Genomic DNA, 26,648 nt, shown 5'->3' with positions numbered 1-26,648 from the left:
CACTGGGAGCTGTGACAGAACAATGAAGCTAGGTTAGACTCAGATTTCTCTGAAGCCCATACGTTTCATGCTTTATCTGTAAAATGTTCAAAAATCAGTTTATTTAAAAATGCAGATGATAGCTAATATGCTACCTTGTCTTTTGCATTTTATTTTTTTGTTGTTGTTGTTACCACTTAAAAAGAGAAAACTTGCATATATACTATAACCCTGGTTGTTCTTTACTGTTCATTCCACTTTCTCTAAGTGTTCTATACTGGTATTTATTGATTTGATAATGGTAACAGGCACTACCTACAGTATGACATCTGGTGAATCAATCACTATTACCATAGCATTACATTACAATTCAGTCCAAGGTTACTGTGTTCACTGTACAAAGTAAATAATGTTTATTGCTGAAAAACTACCAACCTCAAGCAAAGCATGCTGTGTTATCACATATTTTATTGTAACTTGTGATAGTAGACTATGCTTAGCATGCTCATCTGCACACTGGCTTTCTGAGGGAGGATGGAGGAGTCTCATTTCTCTGCCAAAATGAACTGTATGAGATAGTCAATACAGCTTAGACCATAATAAAACATTGTGATGTTCCACCCCCAGTTCAAGCAATTTCTTGTATTCTACTGTACTCTGTATTTAACCTTAATAGTGAACTAGTTACTCTTCTCTCTCACTAGCAGGTTTGCACCTTTCCAAACCATTTTTTAAGAGACCTGGCAAAAATAATGCTGCTGTTCCCTTTGCTTTGTGCAGTCAGAATCATTTTTTTCTGTTGAAGAGAAACACTCTTTGAACACCAATCCAATATTGGCTGTAGGTTAAATCAATGGGTTCCTTTTCTGCAGAGTGCCTGAGGGTGGCCTCGCAGACTGAGTTCTCTAAGCAATGCTCAATGCTATGAAGATGATGGCCACCTACTTCAGCCTGAATCTGCCTAAACAAAACAGACTAAGCAGGTTTCACTACAGGCAACTGCTGAAGTTAAATGGCAACTGGGCCTCTGATCTCAGAAGAGATAGTATCTCATTATATTTTGCACCTAGTAGTATCATGTTTCCTATAAAGTTTATACAGAAACTTGCTGGGATAAAACCCCACTTAGTATAGGCGCCCTCATACTAGAGGCAGTGAAAATCCAACAGAAGGGACAAAGCACACAAGAAGTAGTTGGTGGAGTCACAACAAGAATGAAGATGCTCTTTAACATGAACTCCATGTTTACTAAACAGGATCACCTTCTTTTACTGAGCTCCTACTTTTATGTGGGTTTTATTTCACCTTAAAACAGACATATGCAATATAGGCCTCTACATGTGAGCTAGTCATCCTGAGATTCCTCTATACACAACTGAGAAATAAAAGAGCAGACTTATGACTTGAGACATCTATCAGCTTTAGACATCTGTTCCATGACAAGATGAAACACCACTTGGAAACGTTTTTTCCTTCTGTTAACTGTAAGAGGAGATAGGTGATGTAGTGGGATGTAGGCTTCTACATTCAGCCTGGTGACTAAATTCAGTCTCTTGAACCTGAAGATTAGAATTGTTACTTACAGAGCTGCTCACCAAAATGGAGTGAGATTTATTATTTTCTCATCTGTCTGGCTGTCAGCAGTGCTAAGTAAGCAATATACTTAATATGCCGAACATGTTAAAAAAAGGCAGAAAAGAAAAAAGGACAGCTAAATCATAGCATCAGCTACAGAAGCAGGAAACAGCACTTTACACATGGAGTTTAGTGATACTGATTAAGAAAAACAGAGTTTGCTGGCTGCTTGCTGATGACATGGCAGTAGTTGATGTCATTGTTTTATATGAACGCTAAGGGTACGTTACATTGCTGTTACTGTGTTAAGTGGTCATACTGTAAACAGAATTCATTTTCCAAAACCAAAAAGAAATCAAACTTTGATTTCATGTATTAAAAATATGTATGTACATATAAAAAAAATGTGCACGTACACATGGGCATCTCTACGTGGATGAGAATCTGTATATGTAGGAGTATCAGCTTTCTGTAGTATCTGAAGCTGCTTATGCACAAGGACATTCTCTTCTTTGTTTGGGTTGTGCTACTGTTAGATTAATTTATCCCTTAGTTTAACAGGTCTTATTTCTGACACAGTGATGGATGAATGTGAATGAGAGCTGAGGGTGAAAGATTCATTTCAGCCTCTTTCTGTGCAAAACAGTGAATGGAACCTAATTAAAATTTTTTTTAAAAAAGATTTCGATCAAGATGCCAGTATCTCTATCTTTTTGACTAGTCTCTTTAGTACTGCGTAAACAATCCTCACCATATGAGTGGGTGAAAAAAAAATAACAAAAATTGTCATTGTCAAATTTTCTCAACCTACAGAAAACATTCATGTTTGATCCCCATCCCGAACTCTGTTCCTATCTTCTTCAGAACAGTCAATCCCTTGCTTCCTTTTGTCATTTACTTTTTATACTTTCACATCAGTCCAGCACAGCAGTTACTTTCAGTGAAAATGCTGAGAAATAGAGATGACTGCTGGCCTTGCCCACAATTTGGAAAGAAACTCAATTTAAAATCAAAATGGATTTAAATGTCTCTGGATCAGGCAGTGCTGAAAAAAGCAGCACTGAAGCTTTCAATTTTTTCCACCAAGAATTTTCAGAATAATACATATTAATGTACTTTCAGTATTTGATTTGTTTCTCCTAGAAGAAATTTATGTTTAAATTCTAAGGCTGTAAAGGTCCAACATACACAAGGATTAAAAGCAGAAGGCCACAGCCTATACGCAGTACATTTAGAGAATTAGCCACATGGTAGTGTTAAGGTGGAATTAAAAAAAAAACCAACAAACTTCTAAAACTTCCAAACAGATTTTTAGACCCAGCAGGCTTGATCCTTGTGTCTAACAAAGGTAACTAATTACATTCAGCACAAGAGCTTGTTTGAAAGCTTGTTTGAAGCTCCTGATGCATTCAGGAGCCTACTCTGACCCCTTTTTGAATTGAAACAGATGCCAGGGAGGAAGCTGCAGCAAGAATTTCAGCTGCCATGGGCAAAGGTTTTGAGCAAACTGCCCTCCTCCATGGATGACTGGTGCATTTACCCTATTTCCATAAAGTTTGAACTAGCAATGCTCATTGGGACTGCAATAATGGGGATCTCTGGCAAACAGCCAGCAGAAGTGGAGAGGGAAAGTGTAGCTATTGGAGCGAAAGGAGATGCTCAGCCAAACAACTGCTGGTAACAAATACCATACGTAGAGCACCCAACCAAGGAGTGCTCTTCGGGAAAAGCAGCAAAAATACAATGGAATGGGACTGGCTTTTTAGATGTTTGATTTGAGACTCCTTTCTATGATAACATAAGAGGATTAGACCACCTCCCCTGTCAACAAGGGAAATCTATGCCCAGTTCTGTTATATTGGGTTTGTTTATTTTCATGCAGCTGCCTTTGACCATGCTGATGATTGATTTCATGGTAGTTCAGACATTTATGCACAACAGACAGCGAAGTGTTAATAGAGAAAAGTGGCAGGTTTCTAAGTGGTCTATTTTTGTTCTGCATTTTTTTTTTTCCTCTGGAAAAGCTAAAAATCCTATTAAAATAATTTGGCTGACTTTCACTCTCTTCACTAATCAGACTGTCTAGCAAGTAACTTCTTGGTAGCTGAGAAATATTTCTCTTCTAAACTTTACTAGTAACACCAATTAACACAGCAGGAAATATAAATATTTCTACCATGCAAAAAGTCATTGCAAGGCAACAACATTCTTTGTTGATCAGGGTGAATAATGACTCACAATACCTGTGCAAGTTTCTAACGGAAAAGAAAGAATAGCAGAAATATATTTTTAACCTTTTCCAAGCAAGAATAGCTGAATTTTTTATAGAGGGAAAAAAAATCCCAAAACTATATTTATTAGAATGTGAAAATGCATGTGAGATGTAATGTCTATTAGCTTCTATTTAGCGTCTTCCTCACACTAGGGAACTTTATAATAAGAAGCAGCTGCAGAGAAATCAATGTTGGCCTCCATAGATGTTCTGTATTCATAGGGATGGCTCCTCTGATTGATTTGTTGGCAACATGAGATAAAAACAATTTAAATTAAAAAAAGAGCCTAATGAGAGCTAAAGTCTGTATAAGAACAGAGTGGAAGAATAACACCAAAACAAGGAAGAGATCCCTAACAGTTCCTCTGACCTTGCTTTATTAAAAGTTTTGTGTACATGGACAAGGACAATGGAAAGAGAATGGCTTCTCCCTTAACTCTGACCCTCCTCAAGGTAAAATGATCAGATCACTTCAGTCAGTGCAGAGTATGACAGGGATTAGTTGGCTGAGATAATAATAACAGAGAGCCATTTATTATTCTCCAGTTTACATACTAAAAAGAACTATTTTTATTTTTTTCTGTTTATAATAATGACTCCCTACTTACACTGTGAAAAGCTAATCCTAAAAGCTCCCACATGGCAGTATGGGGACAATTCAAGAGTGAGTATATAGCAGCTGCAAGTCAATCCAATACCCAGTACTGCCTTCAGAATACAGTGCCTCCAGAAAAGAAATGGTGTCCATAAATACTAAAGCACTATCAGAATATCCCTTCCTCCTCCACATTGTTTTCAACACACTGCACTACATACACGTATGATCCATAGCCACAGATACCCATCTGAGCAAATACTGAACACCTGAAGGAAGCAGAGGGGGATGTGGACTATTCACAGAGGCACAGATGAATGAAGCTTGAAAATGTTATGAAACAAATTACCCTTTACATAAATTCAGCTCAGTGCCACTCTCCATGTAAAAAGCTAGCTACATGTTCTTGGTGGGAAATCTTTCGATGGATATTTTATCTCCAACAGGCACTGTGCATCTTTTAGTAGCACCACAGATCTCTGCTGAATATACTGATGGTGCCTAGCACAAAGAAATCCTGTTGAGATCAATGAAACTTCTATGCATAGAAGGGGCAGGGAATGAGCAGCAGAGATTCCCAGGGTAGATAAGAGTCTTAAAAATCAAGTTCAAGGAAGGTGAGTTTGCACCGTGTGACTGGTAGAAGATTTATTTGGGGCTATACACAACTCACTGAAAGCCTGCAGTTTTACTTGTTGTTGCTTTCTAAAGGAACATCAAATTAATTGCATTTAGAGCCAGATCGTGCAGCCCTGTATGCTGCCCAGCAAAGAGCAGCAACAGTTGCCTTCCTGCATGGATCCTCAGTCAGCACATAGATGCACTGGGATGTAAAAATTCCAAACTGAGTAGGATTCTCATGCCTAATGTACAGATGTTCACTTAGTTTGAAGTGCTCTTGGCAGAAAAAGAATGAAAACATAACATTTAGGCTTAACAACAGCTCACTTACTCTTGTCTTTTGTCTGCTGGTGGTGGTGAAGTAGCAGAACAGAGCTGGTTATAATGCAGAGTGCTTTCATCCATGCAGGATTATGTCCCTCGCTCTTCTACACAAGTTTTCATTTGCAAGCTCTCCAGAATCAAGTATTTTTTTCACAATACATGACAGAATGATTGGGGAAACTGAGCACACAGAAGGTCTCGTACCTTATTTTCACTGAACTTACCTTAGTATTTCATGCAGGCTTCTCTAGATCATGTCTACTGTAAAACACAGCAAACTCTGAAGGACATCAGCTGAAAACAACACCGGAACACAGTTTCTTTAAGGAGTATCTCTTTAAGTGATTCACTTTTTCTCAAAACTTAGTAGTTAGTTAAATGCTTTTACTTCATCTAAGTTAGTGTGTTCCAGTGTAGCATCAGTCTCTGCAGCTCATCCTCTGTAACTCACCACTGTAATCAAAATGTTAACATGAATGACCCAGAAAGCATGCAATCACTCAGCACTGACACAAAACTACCTCTGTCAAGCCACATGGGCTTACAAGGTACAAAAGAGCTTTTTGCTGTGAATGACAGCAACTGCAGCAAATACACTCTGCTGAACATCCACCTACAAAAGACAGAGCCATTCATCACACAGTTCTGATCAAGCAAGTATTCCCAAACCGTAAAAAAAAAAAATATGCCCTTGTGCTTCATGCTCTGCAGCGTGCTTCCACATACTGTTAATCAATTCCATTGGAAATGGAAACATCTCAGGAAATTTTTCAAGCTTCAAATCCTTTTTCAATCATTTACATAGAAAAATGCATTGCTATGTATGGAGGAGAGGCAGCTTTTGTCACCCAGTGGTGACCACTTTGGCTGATGTATACCCAGGAGTGCTCATGGATGATTCGAGAAGTGGTTGTATCTTCCCTAACAGTGAACTTCCAGTCCCGTATGGAGAGTGTGGAGTCATTATTTGTAATGATTCACTCAACATACCTGAGGATACATAACTGCTGGGCAAACCTTGGGAGTTTGCTTCCCAACATAGCGGTGCAATTTATTTACATATATATGATGAGAAATCAGCTCAAAAGTTTAATACAAAACAATAATTCATATAACCAGACATACCTGCCTGCCACAAATAAAAATTCTCCAGTAAAAATACATTTTTAACAGAAATGTTCCAAAAAGCACAGAATCCAATCACTTAACCTAAAGTCAGTTCTTATAGCACTGAGATATATAACCTATTTTGGGAGCCAGTTGGTAGAGATTAGGAAAACAACAAATATTTATTCTAGTCTCAATCTTAAGGCCTACGTTTAGGAACCTGGAGGTCTGGGTTCTGTTTCTGTCTGAGCCTTTCACAATCACTCTGGGGGGTTAGCACTCGATGTAGAAACTGTGTTTGCAATTCAGTCTGCAGAAATGTAGGGGCGTCAGTTCCCCATGCATTTCACAGAGAGAGCAGGACGGCCAAATCAACTCATCTGCAGAAGCAACAAGTGCCTCGCTGCATTTATGCCCCAGTCACGTTACTGGGGAAAATGGGATATTTTCCTCATATTAAAGGAACTCAAGAAGCTAAAATAGTCAATATTTGGAAAACACTCCTCCAAATGCTGATGACTAAAACCAGACATCTTTTCCTTGAAAAGCTTTGACAGACCAAAGAGAACATCCCTGCACCTATCCTAAACTTGAACAACTTTAAATTGTCAGGAGCAAGAAAGTAAGTCACTGTTTACCATGCTGTGGTGCCATCAGCTGCTGAACTCTCCCAGGCCCCACTCAGTACCCGCAATAGCTGGATTTTCATACAGCTTTCACCACACAAAATAACCTAGATTTTTAAAAAGTGTTCTGTCTCTTCTAACACCAATGCTGATATTTAGGACTGTACATTTTACGGATCTGAGATATTCCATTTTTATGTTTGTGTCCAGATGAAACCTGAACTCTGAAAAAACCATGCCCCAAATCTTCATGGAGTATCAGTAGCAGACCGACTCATTAAAATTCCCCTGCCATTGATTACAAAATACCTAAACAAGAGGAAATCATTTAAAGTCTTGGAGTATTTTTAACTGAAAGGACTGGCTTATTTTGCACCTGCTTTGTATATACCTAAGATGTAATTTCTTTATGTGGTAAGAACAAGATCATTAGGGATTTAGTGAAAGAAGTATGTTTGCAATTTTACTCTCTTTGCCAACCTTTTTCTTTAAACATATAACCAGGTCTGAAGGATGATTAAAAAGGTAATGGAATAAGGCATAACGTGACATCTTACTGAAAGATAGTGGGGCAAACACAAGTACTTAAATCTTTTTTCAAGCTTGTGATAGATTAAGAAAGCACCATTATGTAGAAAAGTCTTCATGTTACTTTAAATATCCTGTACATCTCCCATAAAGCTTTTGTGTAAAATTCTTGCCTGCATATATAGAAATGAATCATATCACATTATAGCTGGCTATGCATTCTTCCCTGAGCACACTATGCTTTAAATTGCAAAATCCATTTTTATTTTCTTTTTCATTTGTCACCTCACCACTGGAAGGAAGGTTTCCTGGAGCGTATTCCATTGCATGTCTGACAATATCAAGTCTGCCTTCAATACATTAGTATAAAAAATTGAAGATAAATGATTACATTTACATGAGGTCAATGAACAAGCACAGGAGACAGAGAGCCTACAGGATTCATTGTATCTTCTACTACAAACCACTCAGGGACTTCTTGATGAGAATACAGATGAACAAAATAAGCAGCTAAGGGGAAAATAACTTATTTATAGTGTTAATTTTTAGATAATTTCATGAATATTTGGGTAAATAAACATGATATGAATATGCCTTCTTTGTTATCTGCCTTCACACAATACAGCAGCATGCTGCACAGTGTTAGTCTCTCTTTGTCCTTACTGTAAGTCAACCACTTGCAGATGAGGCACTGATGGATTTTATCTCTGAGGCATTCTGCTGCTTAATTCACAATTACTACATCATTCCAATCAGTGTATACATTCTCAACATGTTAATGAAATAAAGCATTAAAAGTGGTCAGTACAACCACAGTATAATGCTTTATGTCACATATGTGCTTGAAAAGAGGAGGAAAAAATAAGAAAATATTTGTAAAAGCCGTATGAAGCAGACAGGCTGAGCATTTTTGCAAGGTGAAAACACACTTCAGGATAGATACTAAGGAGAATCTGTAAATATTTAACATTGCTACAAGCAAAGGGATTAACGGAGTAGAGCTCTTTGATCAATACTTGCAGCATCATGTATTATTTCCAATGGGCATGAACAGCAAAATGCTATTTATTGATTCAAGTATGCTACACATCATTGAAGTTTAATACAAGGGAGCATGAAATTCTCTCTTGATCAGGAGTAAGCCACTGCCCTGACCTTAGCCTAATCAACCATTACTTGTGCTGCAGTAGCACTTGATGGTTCCCGGCCTCATTTTTCTGGGAGCTTTCCAAACCATAGACAAATCCAGTCTCTGACATCAAAAGATTAAAGCATTAGATAATTTAAGATGAAATTAAATAAAGGTAGTGCAACGGAACAAATGGAAGTGAGGAGTGAGCAGTGTGAGAGTACAAAGCATGAAACATTCAGCTCATCGACTAATTAGCTGTTCAGTTTGTACTACCGAATAAGAACCATTTTTGTTTTATTTTTCTAGCCTATATAAATAGAAAGGAAGAACTCGGGTAGCTTTTGTAGTTTCATTTTCAGCAGGGCCATGGAAGCCCAAAAGGGGCAGAAAAGGGGAGCACAGCAGCCAAAAGCCGCTCCTTGTTGTGGCAAATCAGACACCACTCAATGAGACCAATGCCCAGTCTGCTCTAGATAATGTTCTGTAACTGAAGCACGATGATCGAGGGCTACAAGCTTTTCAGAAGAAATAGGCAGGGAAGGAAGGGTGGGAGAGTTGCCCACTATGTTAAGAGATTGATAGATTGCGAAGAGCTGCCTCTGAAAAACAGTCATGATCAGATCAAGAGCTTGTGGGTAAAAATCAGGGACCAGAAATATAAAGGACATCTGGTGGTCAGTGTCTACTACAGGCTGACTGACCAGAAGGAGCCTGTGGATGAGGACCGTCTTTCTTCAGCTGCAAGTGTCACACTTGCAGGCTCTTATTCTGATGCGGGATTTCAACCACCCAGACGTCTGCTGGGAAGCAATCTAGGAGACTCCTGGAGTGCACTGAGGATAACTTCTTGGTTCAGCTATTAGATAAAATGACCAAAGGAGAAGTGTTACTGGACCTAGAGCTCACCAATGCAGAGGATCTCAGTAAAGAGGCTACGGTTGGAGGCAGTCTGGCCTTTACTGACCATGCCCTTGCTCAGTTTGTGATCACAAGGAATAAGGGCCTGGCAAAAAGCATAGTCAGGACCCTGAACTTTAAGAAAGCTAATTTTAGGATGTTTAAGGAATTATTAAATGAGATCTCCCTTGGAAGCTTTCTTTGAAGACAAAGGAGTAAATCCTTTATCGAAAGAGAAGTGCAAGTAGCCAGCAGAGAGAGGGAGGAGAATGTCCCTCTCTAATCTGCCCTCATCAGGCCCCATCTGGAGTACTGCGTGCAGGCCTGGGAGCTCCAGCACACAAAAGAAATGGAACTGTTGGAGCAGGTCCAGAGGAGGGCCATGAAGATCTTCAGAGGGCTGGAGCACTTCTCCTGTGAAGAAAGGTCGAGGCAGCTGGGCTTGTTCAGTCTGGAGAAGAGAAGGTTCTGGGAGATCTCACTGCAGCCTTCCAAGACTTAAAAGGAGCTTATAAACAGAAGGGAGACAGACTTTTTACGTGTTCTCATAGTGATAGGACAAGAGGGAATGGCTTTACACTAAAAGAGGGGAGATTTAGATTAGATGTTAGGAGGAAATTTTTCACTCAGTAAGTGGCAAGGCACTGACACAGAGTGCCCAGAGAAGCTGTGGATGCCCTATCCCTGGGGGCGTTCAAGGCCAGGTTGGCTGGGGCTCTGAGTAGTCTGATCTAGTGGGCAGCAACCCTGTCCACGGCAGGGAAGCTGAAAGCAGATGATTGTTAAGGTCACTTCCAACTCAAGCCATTCTGTTATTCTGTGATTCTATTCGACACATAAAAGTTCAAGAAAGCAAACCATAGACATCTGTGAAATAAATAATAAATCTTATAGGAATACATATTAAATTACCTGGATCTACTTGGGAAAAATCAACCTTTTAACCCAACTCCTCTTTTTTTAATTTAACATTCTTCCAGTAGCTGAAATGCTTTGAAACAAATGGTGTTGCTCCCACCTCATGCAAAACCCTGCAGCACATGTGACTGCAAAGGAAAAGCACAGACAAGGAAATTCATATCAAAGGCATTCCTACTGTTAAGACCTTTTGAAGACAAATTGTTGCAGTCAGCTTCCAACCTCTGCCCTTTCTGTTCTTTTATTGTGTAATATTTCTTATATTTTCAAGAAAGCTTGGATTACACCAGATAAAAAAGCCATATAATACAGGTGCATTACTGTAAGGACCAGCAACACATAACAGGGCTAGCACAGGCAACAGATTGAACATCAATGCGAACCTCTTTTTCTCAGCACTGAACATTGATTAATTCATCCCACAACAGCCTGTGCCTGAAAATTGTGCTCACCCACACTATTCTGTAGAAAAGACCAAACTCTGACTGCAGTGCAAGGAGAGAGACTTCCAGTGCAAGCTAGCCTCTCCGCCCCTGACCTGCAACCTCCCAGGGCTCAGCTTGTTTCCAGTAGTTCTTAACCTATGTTTGATAGTGCTGCATAATACTGAATTCAAACCTACTTTGCCTATTTGGAAGTAGGTAATCTGAATAAAATAACTTTTGCTCAGAAGGGAACTCTCTCAATTTTCTCCTCACAGCTGCATTTTCTGTTACTCAATTTCAAGGAAGCCAAAGTGACTCAAAAAACCTGACCTAATCTTTTTAAAGGGCTCATATATGGCCTTCAATCTCTTCCTTGGGGACTGATGCTGTACTGTATCTAGGAAGCAAAAAGGAGCTTCCCATGTAAACTTTCAAAAAACTTTTACGGAAGCATATTGCAATTACCATTTTTACTGAGGAAAAAGGATAAAGGAGAAAATCACCATGTACTTTATGTTTTAATTTAATATATCATATGCTCCCCAGTAAGTTTCTAAGTGATATATGTCAAAAACTGAATGTGAAAGTCCAAGGAAACCAAGTAAACACAACCATATATCCCCTTATATAAAATGTCTTATATTCCTGAAGAATGATTCTTGAGAAGAACTTCCTTAAATTATCATTTTGTATTCTTCTTTTCAAATATGGGCCTCCTTTTCCTCTCAAAGCATTTTGAGTTTTCTTCTGTGGTTACAAACTTCTCTTATGATTCATCAAAAGTTATACTAACACTCTATGAGTGGTTTTAATAACCTTATTACCCTTTATTATTACTATAAACAGAAATCACACATAATCCTAAACACCAACGATGGATTTCAGAGAACAGATTTCATCAGTGTAACTGAAATATGGAGTCACCAACTTTAAAAGGTCACCACATCCAGCTACCACCTGACTTGAACCCTCTCCAGCACTGTAGCCAACCTATGAGAACTCCTTCATGGCATCTGAGCAAGTGATAGATATTCTTTTGGCCGATAATAGAACTGATTCATAGACTACACTGTGTGTATACATTTATGTTAAGTGAGAAAAAATGGCTGAAGAGGAGCACCTTTTCTCCCTTATAATGCAAACTTCATATGTAAACATGTGTAAGGAATTTTAATGAGAGGTACACTTTAAATGTATTAAAATGAATTATGCAGGAAAGCAGCAGGAGAGCAACAGATGTACAGATTCAAGGGTGACATGCTTAGTTTCGCTTGATGAATGTTTGTTTTGTTGTTTTGAAAAATTAATGTAATGAAATATTTAAATTGAACAAGGAACTTTAAAATTGACTTGGGGGATGAGTTACTTCCATGCAAGGACATGGTTTTACTGCAGAATATATGCTCATGGCATCTGAATCAGGACTCTATGAACAACCATTGCATTATTCCAGGCACTTCACAGATACCTTAGAGACAGCATGTGTCCAAACCATGGTATAACCTCTTGTGGACCATGAGGCCAGAGAACAAAGTCTTCACAGCAAACTCACAGGACAGCGTTTCTAAGTAAAATGGTGGTGAGATGATAATCTTCAATAGGTTCTGAAGGCTGACAGTTGACCTATGGTCCAAAAATTTCTGGACTATGTTTTTCACCTTCACCTGATACTGACAGAAATAGCACTGAAACGTAATTACCTCTCTTTCAGGTACTTTACCAAAGAAAGGAATTAGAAAATGATGAGAAACCCTCCACCTCCTACTTCTATCCTCTAAAGCTTCTATTTGCTTTTCTAGTCCCCAGTCTTCTATGTTTGTTTTTTTGATCAGTGAAACTTTGTCTTTGAAAACTACCTTTCAGGTATTTAAATTTGGGCATCCAAATTAAAAGGACATATAAAAACCAAGCAACAGATTCTCTGCATAGCTTCTGCAGCTTTCATCACCAAGAGCTGTGAGGGAGTCACGCATGCCTGATTTCCCACTGCAGCCTGTACAGCATATATAGAAAAAGTATTAATTTCCTGATTGCCCAGCTTGAGATCAAATCCCAGAATTATAAATAAGACTGAGGTTGTAATGCCCAATGGAAAGTGACTGTGAATGAAGCAACAAACAGAAATTATTAACCTTGCCCTCAGTGCCTCAGACAATCAGAAAATTATTTGCAAAGAGTAGGAATGTTCCTGAGAATATTCAGCCTTTCCTCCATGTGAAAATTGTTCATGAATCAAGTAAAGAAGAACAGAGGAGGTTATGATGACATAACTTGCATGCCGAGCCTTTGAAATGATAGCCTCGTGAGAAAGAACATGAATCAGAAGGATTCTTTGAGTTAAAACAGCAGAAAAGCAAAACAGAAAAAACCCCTCTCCCATTGTCCAGTACAGTGTTCTTTAACAATTAGAATGGCTTTTATCCAAGAAATGCAAATTGTGTATGATTGATGCAGCTGAAAGGTTGCTTTGCAAAAAGAAACAAACTTTTTGTGGCCCAATAATGTTCCTTAGCTCCAACTATGAACAGATCACTACCAATAGGAGCAGCAGAAACAAAAACCCTCTGGCTAAAATAATCTAAATTCCATAATATGTGGAAATTTCATTATTTTTATAACAATTTAACCTCAAGAATTATCTGTGTGTCTGACAGACACCCTTCCTCATTCCTGCCCAGTATCTTTATTCCTGATACACAGGATCAACAAGCAGAGCACATTTTTCATGGCGGACTTCACCAAAAGTATATTTTAATATCATGAAAATTCAATTAAACAACAGAGTACAATTATCTGTTTACTGGCAAACAGGCAGTTCACATTAGTTCAGCTCTGCTTTGCTGAACTGTGTTCAACTGCTCAAAGCACTCGACTGTTTCATTATGAGATTTCATCAGACACCCCTGGCTCCGGCCCCACAGCACAGAAAATTGGACGCACAGTGTCCACTACTCCGTGTGTTTTGTCTGCTGCTGCTTGAAAGATGTCCCTGCTCTTGATGGAAATGGTTTTATAAGTATTTCACATGTTAGCATAGCTTCTTGTACATATGGTTTGTACTAGCCATGTCTGTTAGCCATGTTTTATCTTGATGCTGCCCCCTCCCTTTTAGACCATAGAAAATTGAAATTAACTGTAGTGGTTTTGCTTTTACCTTACGTCAGTCAAATTGCCTTAAAAATGAGCAGTGACGTTATTTTATACCATATTAGCCACGTGCAGCCTTATATCCCGGTGTAACTTCCTACCAGTGCACACAAGGCCACCCTGTCCCTGCACAGCTGAGCTGGCAGCCCCATGCTGATGGCACACAGTACATCAGATTTAATTCCCATTAAAATCTGAAACTCTCAGTGGAGCCAGAAAGAGCCTTGATCCTTGGAGATGTTTCGAGGGAGCTGCCCCCCTCACCAATGCAGGCTGATTTCAGATCTGAAATGTCATGCACAATTACCCCAAAGTCCTTGACTCTGAATCTCCAAATAACTCCCAGAGCACTATGCAAGCTTTTCTCTTCCCCCTGACAACTTGCAGAGGTTGATTTGAGGAAAGCATAAGATTTGTCCTTCAGAAATTCTCGCTAAAATGAGAGCCATGACTTAACACAGAAAAAAAGTACAATATTTCTTTAAATAAATTTAGCAGCAGAATACAGACTATTGGGAAACAGTAATAATGCCTCACAATGCAGGCAATCTAAATATTTCCAGACTGTTTTTTATGCAATTCATGTTTTGGGATCTCTCCAATTAGGACAAAACCTCTTTCTTCATGTTGGAGGAGCATGTAGAGACTGGTGTTATATTGGGTTTGTACATTATACTGGTGTATATATATCAGCTTTGTATCATCTTTCAGTATTATAATTGTGTATTACAGTTGCTATATTGTGCTCGTGTTGGGATTTCGGGATATTGTTGTATCACTCCTTGAAGCCACAATCTCATGTAATGTCAGATATCTTCAAATAAGTAAATCAGGTATTAAAAAACTGAACGCTTCTCATGTGGAATACCTGAAGGAATCTGCTCAAGGAGTATTGGATTCTGACAATGAGAGAGTCTCAGAAGGAAGGAAAAAGCATTTTATGTGGGCTGTTAAAACTACCTTTCTTACAGTCTACAGTACAGAGACTCCAAACTTGCCATTTTTATTTTCATACACTGACAAAATTAATAATCATAACAAAGACCACAGAACAGATCAGAACCTCCTCTCAACCAGGCAGCAATAGCCATGGGAAAGCAGCTATGATGCCATTAAGTGCCTGCTCCCCAGCCTCGTCTGTCTGTTAGCTCACCAGCCCAAAGACATTCTCAGCACTCTGTCAACTTGCTGCACATGAAAATGAGCACACAATTTTATGGCAAATAGCCAAAAAGAAAAAGAAAAAAAAAGAAAAAAAGGAAAAAAGAAAGAAAATAGGGGAAGTCATTAACTAGGAAATTAAAACCAGGATCTAACAAAAGCCTTAAACGTGTTTCTAATTTTGGCAAAGGAGGAGACTCAGAATCTTAAAAGCTGTCTTCTTGTCTGGAGCGGAGCTTTGAGATTTCCAAACAAGCAACAAACAGTGAAAAAACTTAAACACACAGAAAAAAAAGAAAGAAATTGAAGAAAAAAAAACAGCAGAAGAAAAATATATCAGGATCTCAAATGCAAAGGAATGTGCTGAGAACTGGCTGTTTTTGAAGACTGACGTAACTTGTAAAAGCTAGCACGGAAGATGAGGAACTGTTTTAAGTTGATAGATGCTTTAGAGTTCTGAACAAGAGAAAACAGGAAATACCTAAGGAATTGTTATTTTGGTTTTGGCAGATATTAGGGACAGACCTTTAAAGTGCCACAAGAGCAAAAGGATATCCTCTGAAGGGAAGACGAGCACTTTTCTAAGAGCTGAGCTCAGTTGCTAAAGCCTGTAAAAAAGGATTGATGTGGGTGAATGTTAACATTCATGGCTCAACTCTCTATCCAGCTCAGCTGAGATCTAATTCCAAGAGACAGGTATTTCAGCACAAAAGCACATGCCAACAAATTAAAAGCAGTATCCAGATGGAAGATGCAGGCAGCAACAGTCTCAAAAAACAGCACACAATAGTAAAATGTCAGGAAACTTAATTCCTTAAAAGTGATTACCTAGAAGAACAGATAGATAATCTCTAAAAACAAAATAAAACCCATGAAAACAAACACAATCTGACTTTAGGAGGTAATGAGCTTGAACTAAGATGTGGGATTAAAAATCACATTTCTTCATGATCTATTAGTCTCAAAAAGTATTCGGAAGAGGTACGCACTAATTGCTTTTATTATTCTTAGCACTCCAAACTTGCTATGAGGGACCAAGTAAATCTTTCTGTCCTTGGTCTCACTTTCTCTATTGTAAAAAATGGCCAAAGACTACTCATTACAATAGCCTGTGAGGTAATTCATCTGTGAGATGCTCAAGTACTAAGGACATTGAAGGAAATGGAAATGGATAAGAGTATTGAACAACAACAGCAACAAAAAAAAGTCCAAAGCTATCAAAGTAGAAAAAGGAGAGAGTTGTTCTTAGCGTAAGTGGACACTGATATACCACTATACATTTGGTGATTCAGAGGAGTTCTTAACTTGCCTGAACAATTCAGAAAAATTGATTTTGATCTATCTTGAATGATGAAACTTTTAAGACAAAGATTCAAAACCATTGTTCAAAACCCCTCTGAATGCAAGACTCAGTGTTGGGAGAGACCATTGCTGCTCAGGACAAAAATAAAGCAATTTAGTAAGGGTGATTTCAGCATGCACTGAGAAGCCTTTCTCGACCATCTTAGGAAAAAAAAATCACATATGTATACACATATGTATGACTCTATTTATATATATAGAATCAGTGTTGCTGAAAAATGGACTTACAAGCAATTCTGGTATGACCAGACCTCAAATGTTGGACCACAACTCAGATCTTCCCAGGTTGGTAGCCTGTATCTAAATCTACAGAAATCAACGATGCGAAGCATATTCAGTCAATATCTTAGACACATATCAGAGCTCAAAAAGCCCAAGCAGAACAGACAAAGCAAGACGAGTAGCTGTCATATAGGTTTAGACAAGGTTATCAGATGACAGAATGTTTCTGCTGTCTAATGTGTCACAACACAAAACATTAAGCAATTTGGACTGCACTGGGAAAGAGACAGCAAAGGATCATCTCCAAGTCCATGTTACTGACACCCAACTGAGGCACTGCCTATCCAGTTTGGAGGAGTCTGTGCTACCAGCAGGCAAACCCTTCCTGCAGGAGCAGGGAACTGACAAGATGCAGACGGTGTCTGATCTAGGTCTGCAGGCACAGGATGTGCAGATGCAGGACTGTATTTACAAGGTCAGTGCAGCTGAGGTTGGCTCAAAAACCAGGAAGGAAATCTTTGAAATGTTGGCATAAAAAAGATGGTGACAGCAAGGCAACGCTAGCTGTGAGGGAGACACACTGTTCCAAGCTGTCAGGAACTGGGAAGAACGACAGGGAACCAGTTCAGCAATCGAAGCACTCTCTACAAGGTGCTCAGCAACAGGGAAAGAGGCATGCCATCAGCTCTTCTTCCAGTAGTTGCTCACGCAGATTAAACTTGTTCACGCTAGGAAAGAAGCAGGCAAAAAACCACTGGAAAGTGACAAAATAAGGATTAAACCAAAGGACAAATCTATGGTAGTTCTAAACACTGCTGCTCTCTCACAGAAAGCGTGCACCATAGAGCTTCTACTGTGGTCCATAACAAAAATCTCTCTGCTCAGAGGCGTGGTGTAAGGATTTCTATCCTAACTAACCTAGCATTGCCTCTTCCCCTGAATAATCATTCTCTACTACATCTGCTTTCAGTGGTGTACATCAACTGCTGATGGACCCATAGTCAACAGCGTGTGATGCTCTGATTTCCTGCTTGCTGTTTCTAAGTCTTGATAGCTACATTGAATTTTATTAAATGCACTTGTGCTGGCTACAGCCTTTCACAGTGCCTCTGCAGGGCTCTGTTACAGTTTTCAGTTTGAGACCGGACTGCTCCAGATTCATCACATCCCTGGAAAAAAGGCTAGATTACAATGTCATTTTCTACAGCAGTTAGTGCTAGTCTCTTCCTACACTGCTCTTCTCCGGCAGAGGGTTAGAAACACGATGATAAATATAATTATGTATGTAATGTTTTGTGTGTTTTTTTAATTAAAAGACGTGCAGCAATCAGGCAGAAAGGTTTTCATGTTCACTGCTAGGTATGGGATATGATGCATGAGAAATGGTAATGAGGTATCAAATTAGCCATTGATTCTGCTCTGCCAGTGGTGACTGAAAGCCATTATGTGGTGACTGCTCTTTTTTGGGGGTCTGTTTGAAGTACGTTGGTGGTCCTCATGTATTTCCTAGGAGACAAACATCTGCTGAACAAAACCCACTATCAAAATCAATATAATTAACATCTTTTTGAAATGCTCCATTTAAAGGATGGGTGGGTCTTCTTCCTGATTCTGAGTTGATCTTTCTTTTGCGACAAATACAAGCTTTCAGCTTCCAAATCATTTTTGTTGTATAAAGAAACAGTTTTATTACCCAGGTCTGACAGTCTGGTTTGATTTATTAATTTTAACATACTTGGAAATACTAAGAGTCAGCAGTTTCATCTACCCCTAAAATACTTCAATACCTAACAACCAATGTAGTTTAATGGCACTGAGGTACCTCTTACTTAAACTACTTTAAAAATGCCCATGGTGTTATATTAGGAAGAGATACTGCAGCATTAGCAAGGAGCCCACTTGCCACAAACGAGTAAATAAACAAAGTCTTGGAAAAAAACTTCAAAATTAAAATTGAGGCACACTCGCTTTTGTTAATTTTTTTCATCTTAAACTGCGAATGTCCCAAGTATGTATTCTGTTTTCTTAGCACTGACACTAAATCCCAGTTTGGGTGAAATGTCTAGTAGACAATATCAAAACCAGTCACCCAAGTCACAAGATGCACAAAAGCACTGCATTTGGTTGAAATTAGAGGCAGGCAAAATATATTTGTACATAAATGAAAAACTGTCCGACAACATATCACAAAAAATGCATTTAGGATATTTAATGACAATAAGGCAGGTGTTTCTGCTTCTGCACCGGGTGAGCTTGGAGATAGAAATTCACACAAGGATATAGTAGGCTGCTGGGTTGTATTTTCTTAACTCAAATAGGAACTATACATCAAAATGATGTCAGTAACAGTTCTGAACTACAAAACTTTATACTCAATCACAACATTATGGTATTTACAGAAACAGAGAAAGAGAGAGAGAAACAAAGAAAGGAAGGAAGGAAGGAAAGAAGGAAGGGAAGAAGGAAAGGAAGGAGGGAGGGAAGAAAGCAGGAAGGCAGGAAGGAAGGAAGAAAAAAAGTCAAAAATTAAGGCTCATATTCATTCAATTCAACGTGTAATCACTAACCTAATAGCAGAAGCTGATTGTATTAATTAAGATAATACTGTAGGTGAAGAGCACCCATAAAAATTGCAACATTTTTTGTTAGCATTTTTGGAAGGGTGAAAATTTGCATTTTTTGAAGATGAAAGTCTTACATAGCTTGCTCTTTGCAAAATACATTTTTATACCCTACCAATGAAATCAAAGCTAAAGCATTACTTTCTCTTCCCCTCTCTCATTTTTTGTTTTCTTTCTTGTTTGCTGAACAGTAGCAGCTCCAGAAATATTGTATACTCCATGATTATTTATAGGGTGGTGGTAGAAATGCTACATACAAAACACTGTTTTAATGAGCTTTAACAAAAAAGGGTGCATGTAAAATCAGACATCCAGCACCTTTCCTCTCCCTCTTGATGTTTCTCATATTGTAGTAGGCAAATTGCAGGCACATCATAGACACAAAAGCAGTCATAGTAAAATGAAGGCTGTTTTGTCTCTTTAAAGTTCCTGTGATTGAACCTGGGAAAGACCTTTCTATGATATTATGACCAAACACTTCCATTCAGCAAAAAAGACTAACAGAAATGGCCAAGAAATTGGGATTCTGCAGCTGCTAAAGATGGCTGACCATCATAATGCTATTGTTGTTAGGAAAAAAAAATCAAATAAAATGTTACACTTCTGTTTTCTCAGCAGTTTCAGGCTGAATTGCTTTTCTCTGTTGTGCAGCATCATTTGAGGAGGAAAAGAGGGAGAGACGGTCTTCAATTATGCAAGAGGCTCCTGGTATTCAAAACATATGGAAACTGCTGTTGTGATAATGCTCTTCTTCTTTTATCTGAATGAATTACAAAGGGAAAGATCTTTAAATGCTACTTCAGAGACTTCATGCCACATCATGCTCTCGAGGTGGGAGCTGTGCAGCAGAGTCCTCAATGCTCCTCTGATGGCAAAGGAAAGGTTTATTTTTTGAGGGATGGAAGGAAAATGGCAGAAAGGCAAGACCAGGAAGGCAGCCATATCCTATTTTGTTATATATTTCTTCTCTCTCTCGCTAAAGGCACAAGTACCAAGTGTCCACCAAAACACTTAAGAACATGGAAAGAATCTTCAGGGTGACTTCTGTTCATAAAAGCACTTGAAAGATTGGATAAGTATTCTCTCCGTTGAGCCAGTTTCTCTGCAAGCTCTATCAAGAAAATTTGGATAAAACCCTCCATACAGCCCTGCTGATGGAGCAAAACTACCTCTGTGAAGCTGTCTGCCACCCAAATGTGTTCAGAGACAGAAGCATCCATGTCCCTGTTGGGCGGTGCAAGCAGCAGGGACCAGGTGCACATCACCTAGATGTTTACTGATTTACAGTAGTGTTCCAAAATAGGCTAAAAAAATCGATGCCCCAGTTTTATTGAGATACTGAAAAGGACAGTCCCAGAGGCTTCCACTTCTAGCTGAAATATGGACGTCCACAGCAGTAGATCAAAGATTTTATACTTGTACATTTTTAAGCTTCAATAAAACTTTTGTTTTCAGGTTAGTAGGAATTTACAGGGCAAAGGTTCAGACTGAAACTTCTGACTGAAACTTCTCCATTCTTCACATTTCAACATGTTTAATGTGACATGAAAGCTAGTGGAAAAGTGAGAGTGAGGGAAGAAGGAGGCAAGAAATAATTTTTCTATAAAGGAGCTGAAAGGGAAATAATTCCCCTTGGTGAAAAAAAAAAGAAAAAATACAAAGAAGAAAGGAACACAAACTGACTTCTGGATATTATTGAGCATAACGCACTGTTAGCTCAAGAGGTTAGCCTGTGTTAGCCTGTGCTCAGCTAGATTGATGCCCTTGCTGAAGTTAGCATTTTAGTTGGCACAGGTGTGACAACACTCTACTGCAGCAGGAGGGCCTGCAAAGCAGATGTACTCCATCATTTGAAGTGTCCTGAAGGGACTAATAAAGTAATGCAGGAGGAGTTATGCCAAGGTGAAGAAACAGGAGGAGTTTTGCCACTGCTGGCCAGAGTTGATGTGAAAACAGAATTCCTCCCTGAAATCTGAATCATGTACAAATGAGTTTACAATGTTCCACATTGTTTCATGCTCTGATTTGCATGTTTTTATTTGTTTGTTTTGCTTTGTTTTAAATTGCCAGCCCTTTAGACCTATACAATCTGAAATTCAAGCTGTGAATCTTTCTGGCTCATAAATTTTGCCTGCTATAACACCTGCGCAACTCGTCTGTCTGGTCTTGGATTTTGCAAGTGCATCCAAGGAACAGCGCTGTCCCTGCACCAGAAACTTGTCAACACTTCTATGGCTGACGTATGAGCATGACAGAATTCAGTGCACCTGCTCTCAGTTGTGTTTGTTACACAGTGGTATCGTATAGAAAAGACTTCTTTGTTCATCAGCAGAAACATCTGTGTTTGCATATAAGGGGAGGAGATTTGCTGAATCAGAAGATGTGCACAGTCACTCTTCAAAGCAAAAATTCACTTTGAGGTGAAAAGAAAAATGTATATATTAAAATTAGTTTAGATAAACTGTGACACAGTTCATTACCACTAGGTATTACAAATGATAAAATAATGCAATTCTCCATTTATGTTGAAGGCTTCTGGAAATATTAGGAAAGATTTGATAGGTGATACCGTGACAGAAAAAAAAAGAAAGAAAAAAAATCCAGAATGATCCTTTCTCATTTATTTGCCATATTGTTCTCTAACTTCAATCTTATAAACAAAGCCAAAGATCTTAATCCAAGCCACAGTAATGCTGTTTTCTACATCACTACATGAATTACTACAATACCGCAGACAAATTGATCTTGTGCGTTTTTGTTACTTCCAGATGCAAAGTAATAAAAAAAAATGTATGAAAGAATTTCTCATTATTATACAGCCAGATTACAAAACTCAGCATTTCATAATAAGGTTATTTAAGTTCAAAAATATATGGCTCTTTTCCTAAGGACTTACAGACCAGTACCAGCATAAATAGAACAAGACAAATATGATCCACATCAGGTCTTTGAGACCTTCCCCATCATCAACATCTTTATGTATTTCTGGAAAACCAGGTCTTAGACAAACTTGGTACTAAGTCTTTTCTCACACAAATTCCCTGAAAAGCCCAAACTATGTGATTTAGCACTGATACACACCTCCTAATGTCTGAAATGCAAATTAGCCCAACTCATGTTCCTCCAAGAAATAGATATATACCATCTACTGCACTTTACTGCATAGGTGTCTAATTCTGTACCATGATAGCAAAAGGGAGAGTTTGAGCTAAATGGAAATGAGATGAGGGTTTGAGTGGATAGGGGATTTTTTTTTTCCTATAATATATCCCTTTGTCATTAAAGAATATATAATCTTCAATTCTAAAAAAATCTAGGAAATCAGGAATGGAACTTTACAGCAAGACATGGAAATGTGTGATATGAAACCAGAAGCATTTACCTGAATGGCAGCTCAGCAAGAACAACTGGTTACATAAACATAACTCTGGAAAAGAGAAGAAAGGAGCTAAAGATGGAGAAACCTCTGTTGTTCAGCGATCAGAAACGACACATTTGAAATTCCTAAGAATAGTATGGATCAAAACAAATATTTTCTGACTTTTAAAGGCTTGTCTTTGAAAGGAAGGAGACGATCCAAGAAACACTTGATTTCAGCTGAAGTCACAAAACACTGGACATCTATAGCTTAAGAGTGTATACAGGCTGGATTAAGGTCAAGTTGTACTTGGCTGAATTCTAGGAGAACAGAGATGCAGCACCGATGTGGATGGCCACACCACAAATACCTGCATGAGCCACAAAATCAAGCCACAGAGACCTAACTAGGGAACAGCTATCTAAGCAGCAGGTTTTATATTTTCTGCTAATTCTGTATCCCTCCTATAGTTTCTTGGGAAGAAAGCCTGTCTTTATGGCCAAAGTCTATGTGGTTTTAACCGTTACATGATGTTTGATTAATCAAACTATAATTCCCGCAGGACTCACTCTTCTGATAGCTGCATATGCAGTGAGACATCTCCTAATGTCTAATGTGACCTACGCAAGGAGTCCACAGAGCCCATCCTGCACTGAGCAGTTTTCCAGAGGAACCTGAGCTGGGCACTGCCGCCTGCACACTGCCCAGGACATGGGAAGCACGTGGTGTGCAAAGCCGAATGAGTTACACTGACCTCATGGTCATTTACCAGGACTTGGGGAGGACAATAAAGGAAGGTAGTAGAGACTTAGATTGTCTGTCAGAGATAAAGATTATGAACTGACAGAACTTAAAAGGATGTTTATAGGGTTCAAGATGTAAAAGAAGTTTCTGCTAACAATGAGCTGAGCATATGCATTCACAGAGCACAGAAAGTGAAAGATAACAGCAGTTCCATTTAAAAAAAATGACAGTCAGGTATTGGAGACAGGATAAAGAAACAGAAAATCTGTTAAACAGTTATTTTATGAAAGTCTTTACATGGATCATATTTTCTGATATAGTAGGGAAGGATATATTTTCTGCAGTCATCAGATAACAATGAAAATATTTACATTACTGATTTCATAGAAGGTAGAGAATGTAAAAGTTTCAGATAACATTAACATCATAAATGTTAAAGGAAGTCAAGATACAAATTTTGTTTTTCTGAACACAGATCTTTCCTGAGGATAACAATATGTATAAGATAATCTTATTAAACTAGCTCCACTGAGCATTACCAGTATGAAACTTAGCAAAGCTTGGTTTATTCAAAGTTCTCTGTAGCACTCAACAAATGTCTTAGGCTAGCTACAAACCAGCACATAGTTAGTTTCTATCTTTGACTCCTGTTTTGTCTTGTCTAAAACGTCACATACATATCCACATATATACAAAGAGAGATAGAAAGACATGGATATTTACAGCAATTTATTACTTACCTCAATAAAGTGAAGTAAACTCCCCAAGAATACAGTTTTGGAATAGTTTTTAAGTGTTTTATGCATACAGATCAAGGGACACAATTAAACAAAAAGATAAAGAAGCAAACTAAAAGAAAGGAGCTAAGAAGTTATCAAACAATACATTTTAGGTTAATTCATTCATTCAGAAAAACAATTGGCCACATTGCTAATGACATATAAGATACCATTTGTTCATCCAATCAGAAAGAAAGAAAAATAATGTAAAAATGCTTTTATATTATATATGAAATAGTTTCATATTATATATGAAATAGTTTTTTCTCATGTCTTAGTCATGATCTCCTAGAAAAAATGTTGTTCTTAAATATGTAATTCCAAGTTCTAAGTTTACCTCTCTGAAGCAAAGATTAAGTATTTGAATGTACTCTTTGTGTTAAAGAGAATCCAAGAGGTGACTCTAGAGAATACTGAAACTAATCAGAGAGGTGGAAAATATCTGTTCATTCTGGTGAAATGAGTCCACACAAATGCAGTGCTGTGGCCCTCTTCAAGAGAAAAACGTATGACTAGTTATGATCATTATTTCAAGAACAATCTTCCTGCCTGAGGTATCTGCAAATATATCTGCATTGCTGCAGATCATTTTTCCCTGTTTAAGAGTTCATGTTCAAATAAAAGTCAGTCCCAAAATGCTAGTCACTTGTTCTTGTGGGATTCTTAACCTATGCAAAAATAGTGTTTAACTCTGCTTTTTTATCAGGCATTTGTAACCTGGCTCTAAAATTAGTACTAAAAGACACACACAGCTACAGTGAATCACGGAATCACATAGTCATGGAATGGCTCGGGTTGGAAGGCACCTCAAGGATTGTCAAGTTCCAACCCCTCTGCTGGAGGCAGGGTTGCCAGCTGCTAGATCACGTACTAGATCTGACTGATATCAGATTGATCAGGTAGGTTAGGTAGAAGAAAGAGGAAGATTCTTGAGCATGCATTGTGTTCATGTGTCTCATTGTCTAGAAATTTTTGCTGAAACAGGAATTGGACCAATGGCCTCTGAAAACCAAATGCATTTAGAAAGCAAATGAAATTTAGGAAGTACTACAATTATTAGAAAATGTTGTGAAGGAGCATAATGGATAATTAACACTACTGAGGTGTATTTCTGTGAAATTCCTGAGAGGAAACTAAGAACTTGTTAAGCCTTTGCAGGTATTCAGAAAAGAAAAAAATATATATTTTTAAGACATCCATGTGTACTAGGAGCTGAACACTTCTAAAACTCTGCAAAAACCACAATAAAATTTTGCCTATCCAAAAAGAAATCGAGTTGTTACTGACAAAAAAAAGCAGGTATATTGAATTCTGTGGTTGAGAAATGTGATAGATTAGCAGGATTTCATTTTAAAGTCCCCTGTTTACCAATAAAAAGAGATGTGGCATTGGAAAACTCAGGGAGAGCTACCTTCATCATTAATAGTGCCCTTCTCGTCTTGATTGAGATGTACAGTGCTATGATCTGATGAATTCATTTGCTAACTTCTCTGTCTAAGGGGAATAAGGGACCTATACAATTAGTTTCATGTGGGACTGCGCTCTTTAGAGTGTAAAAAAATGTAACAGGAAAAAAAAAAACAGCTATTAGGCCCTGGTCAATTTATCTCAAAAAAGCAGTGCTAATAAAGGGAAAGCAAAAACAAAACACTAAAAAATCAACAAAGAGCTACTCTGAATATTTATGAACTTCACATGGAATCTGCTGAGCATTGATATTTTGCAGATTTCTTGAGACAATTGCTCTTTCTCAGTGTGGAAGAAATGCAAAGATATTAACTAATTATTTATGGGACAACCAATTATCTTGCACTATATATCTAAGACTGAACATCATGAAATGCCTATTAGTTGAGCAAGCAGGACAGTGGAGCAATTCCCTTTGGAATGGAACAAAGCCAAATAGTTGGACAGAGAAGCACCCTCTGCAAGAATAATTCACTAACATAGATGTAACAGTGCTCCATTTACCTAGCCATTACACATCTGATCAGCAAAACATTTTGAGTGTCAGAAAGTAACCCACTGTCAGTGGCTTGAGGCAGAGCAGTCTTGAGCTGCAACTGCTCTGATCTACAGTTTTTTTCAGACAATAGACAGACAGCAGTTGAAGTTAGAAAGTCAACTGAAGAATAAGACACTTTTGCCTTGGACTCACACAGAATGCAGAGCCTTCAGAGTGTCCTGTGTGTGCAGCAGTGAGGCTGCTTTTGTCTTTCCTGATGTACTGTTGGCCTGGACTAGCTTAGATGTGT

The 26,648-nt window shown here is 38.4% G+C and overlaps 1 protein-coding gene across 10 annotated transcripts in view; it reads right to left on the bottom strand.

The window, feature by feature from the left end:
- RBMS3 (RNA binding motif single stranded interacting protein 3) overlaps positions 1 to 26,648 on the bottom strand; it is a 609,095-nt gene that overhangs the window by 115,201 nt on the left and 467,246 nt on the right. For 5 of the 10 annotated variants that reach the window (XM_021386133.1, XM_021386140.1, XM_021386132.1 and 2 more), the window contains one exon: positions 22,895 to 22,939. The exons of the other annotated variants lie outside the window; for them this stretch is intronic. In XM_021386133.1, coding sequence (XP_021241808.1) covers positions 22,895 to 22,939 — 45 coding nt within the window. The remainder of the gene's footprint in view (positions 1 to 22,894; positions 22,940 to 26,648) is intronic. 10 annotated transcript variants of the gene reach the window in all.

This window comes from Numida meleagris, chromosome 2 (genome assembly GCF_002078875.1).
Source record: "Numida meleagris isolate 19003 breed g44 Domestic line chromosome 2, NumMel1.0, whole genome shotgun sequence".
In the NCBI taxonomy this organism is placed as follows: domain Eukaryota; kingdom Metazoa; phylum Chordata; class Aves; order Galliformes; family Numididae; genus Numida; species Numida meleagris.
The sequence above is the reverse complement of the archived record's forward strand: the minus strand, read 5'-3'. Positions and strand labels throughout refer to the sequence as shown.